Source organism: Psammomys obesus, unplaced genomic scaffold (assembly GCF_907164565.1).
Source record: "Psammomys obesus unplaced genomic scaffold, mPsaObe1.curated_primary_1811, whole genome shotgun sequence".
Taxonomy (NCBI): Eukaryota; Metazoa; Chordata; class Mammalia; order Rodentia; family Muridae; genus Psammomys; species Psammomys obesus.
The window spans coordinates 639,337-642,178 of record NW_026596088.1 but is presented as its reverse complement, the minus strand read 5'-3'; the positions used below and the strand labels follow the sequence as shown (position 1 = coordinate 642,178).

The 2,842-nt window shown below is 57.5% G+C and overlaps 1 protein-coding gene across 2 annotated transcripts in view; it reads right to left on the bottom strand.

Moving 5' to 3' along the window:
• The window catches only part of Znf629 (zinc finger protein 629), an 8,600-nt gene that overhangs the window by 4,976 nt on the left and 782 nt on the right, over window positions 1-2,842 (bottom strand). Inside the window, exons 2-3 of one of the 2 annotated variants that reach the window (XM_055627403.1) lie at window positions 663-772; window positions 1-530 (exon numbers count right to left, since the gene is read on the bottom strand). The exon at window positions 1-530 is cut by the window's left edge and continues 4,976 nt beyond it. In XM_055627403.1, the coding sequence (XP_055483378.1) occupies window positions 1-530; window positions 663-735 (603 nt within the window). In that variant the 5' untranslated portion in view covers window positions 736-772. Of the gene's footprint in view, window positions 531-662; window positions 2,797-2,842 lie in introns of those variants that run through there. The other variant, XM_055627405.1, reaches the window with a different exon arrangement.

The following is a 2,842-nucleotide window of genomic DNA, read 5'->3' as shown; positions in this document are numbered from 1 at the left end:
CTTGTAGGGCTTCTCGCCCGTGTGCGTGCGCTGGTGCTGCACCAGGTGCGAGCTCTGCGTGAAGCTCTTGCCGCACTCGGAGCACGTGTTGGGCCGCTCGCCCGTGTGGATGCGCTGGTGCCTCAGCAGCTTGGACCACTGGCTGAAGCTCTTGCCGCACTCGTTGCAGATGTACGGCTTCTCGGCCCCGGCCGGGCGGCCCTGCACCAGCTCCCGCAGGCTGGGCTCGCTGGCGGTGACGACCGGCGTGCTGTTCCAGGGGGTGAGCGTTCCCCACTGCCAGTTGGTCTCACAGGCCTTGGTCCACTCGGATGGGGAAGGGACTACCTCAGGGGTCTGGTGGTCTAAGGGGCTGGAAGAACCCAGTGGGGCTGGGGAATGCTGAGGGGCTGAGGCATCCTGGGAGGGGCTCCCCAGGGTCATCTCTGGCGGATCCTTGGATTCTGGGCTCTGAGCTGGATCGCCCAAGATGACCTCCTCCCCAGAACTGTCCTGCTGAGGGCTCTCCTCTTCATTCCCACTTTCGGCACCTACAGATAGAAAGGGAGCTCTCCAGTCTCCATCTCCTTTCAGAACATGGGGTCTGGTCTCCCTCCACCCCCGTGACTGCCCAGAGCCTGGGCCCCACCCTGAACCAGGGCCACAGTCCCCTGCGCCCTCACCTCTGTGAGCATTGTTCTGGCTCTCTTCCAGATCCTGCAGATCTGGGCCCCACAGCACTGTCTCAGGCTCCATCCCAGAGCTCCTCCGGACTGTGAGGGTTCCAGGGACTCTGGGTGGGGAGACATGGGCACATAATGCAACCGGGTTGGGTTTTGTGCTTGGCTTTTCTTTGCATTCCCACTTATGCGACTCTCAGTGACCTGACACTCAATTTTCCGGCAGGATCTCTCACCGAGCCCCTTGGCCCCAAAGGCCTGCTTCCAGACACTGCAACTCTTAAAGATCGCAGTGAAGCAACTCCGTGAATGTAGAGTCAATTAAAAACTCATCAGTCATAACCCTTTGTACCTACACTGAAGGCTGGAGCACTATCCAACATTCACAGGGGAAGCAGGCTTTCACCCCACACATCCGATGCCCAGAGGCCTGGAAACGGGTTATTTTGCAAATCAGAGGAAGCTCATTAAGACTCCAATTTTCTTCCTTTGTGAGGCTGCTAATTGAGACCAATAAACTTTTCCCCTACGAGCCCCAGAGAGAACTGAGACTGACACTTTTTAAATGGTTAAAAAAAAAAAAAGTTTCCCCGAAGGGACGAGACTCAAAAGGACTGGGGCCCTCTGCCACTTTGCCATTGTCCATGCACAAAAAAGGTTCATCCTATGGGTGGGAAAGGGAGGTCTGAAGTCAGGGACTCCTGCAGAAGACTAAAGGAAGGGAAAGATAGGAAAGGAGATGCCAGCCTTAGTGGCATACTTGGGAGCTAGAAACAGGAGGATCAGAAGTTCAAGGCCAGTCCCAGCTACAGGAGATCCGCCCTCACATAAAATGGAGAGAGGGGAAGGAGGTGAGCAAGGCTGGAGAACACCTTTGGGGACACAGGAACTACCAGGTGTCCTTTCTCCCACTGCCTTGGAAGACTCAGGAACCATTTGTCCATTTTACAGACCAGTAAATCAACACCGGGGGAGCCATCTCCAAGGCTCCAAGCTGGGAAGAGAGCTAAGGCCACGGATTCATTGTTCTGTGTTTGGCCTGCCCCGAGGCACAGAGTGACCTTGATGGTCACGTGAGACTCATACTTGTGGTCTACTGGCAGGAGAGTGAGGAGGCAAGCTCAGACTGAGCCTGAGACTTTGCGGTGGGCTGGAGAAATTCTGGGAGCAATTTCCTGGGTTGTAAAAGGAGGAGCTGGGCCCAGTGACAAGGTCTGAGCCGCTCTAATGCTGCTCCCAAAGCCAGCCAGACCCACCAGGGGACCCATCCTTCTGCCTTGTTCTTTTTTGTCGGTGCTTTATCACACGCCTAGGACGGGGTGCCCAGTAAAAACTTTGCCGGACCACTGAATGCGCTAGACACTCCTTGCTCTCAGAAAACCTATTTGCTTTAATGTCTTTAAAGATCACTTTGCAAAGGGATGTCAGAAAAAGGAACGCAAGTTCGGAGCGGGTCCCCAGGGAAAGGAATCACATCTATCAGGCTCAAAATCGCGGGGTGATTCCCAGGAAAGGGAACAGGCCCACACGGAGATAACTGCAGGAGGGCGCTCCCGTTTAAATTCCTGGAACGGCCTAAACTTGGGGTGACAGTGTGCATAGGGATGAAGAGGGCAAAGTTCACCGGGAGGCAGCTGGGATGTGAAGCAGGTAAAGCACCAGACAGCTGACCACTGCTAAGGCAGCAGAGTGAGAGTAAAGAAAGAAGAAATTTCATCTCCACAGCCTCCCCACCCCCATCTGTGTCTTTAGGGGAGATGGCAGCCACTGGACGCGCCTCCCCGCCAGGGAGAATGGTACCCTGCTGAGCTGACCGAGGACAGGTAGGAGCTTAGGAGCTTGGACTGACTGGGAAACTTAAAACTCAGGGGGTCTACCGTAGAAGAGAAAGGGTTAACGCCAAGGCCACATGCAAGAAGTAGCAAAGACAGGGAGGCGACAACTACTGGAAAGTGGCCCAGGCCCGAGAGCGCCAGCCTCCGGCCCCCCGGACGACCGGGGCGGGAAGGACGGCCCGAGGCGGCTGCCTTCCCGCGGAGGTGCGCGCGGCCCAGGGTGACCCTGACAAGGAGGCAGCGGGACCGCCCTCGACGCCGCCCCCCGGCCCCCGGCGGACCGGGACGCGAGCGCCCGTGGCCCCGAGCGCCGAGCCCGTCGCAGCCGAGCCGCCGCCGCCGCCCCGG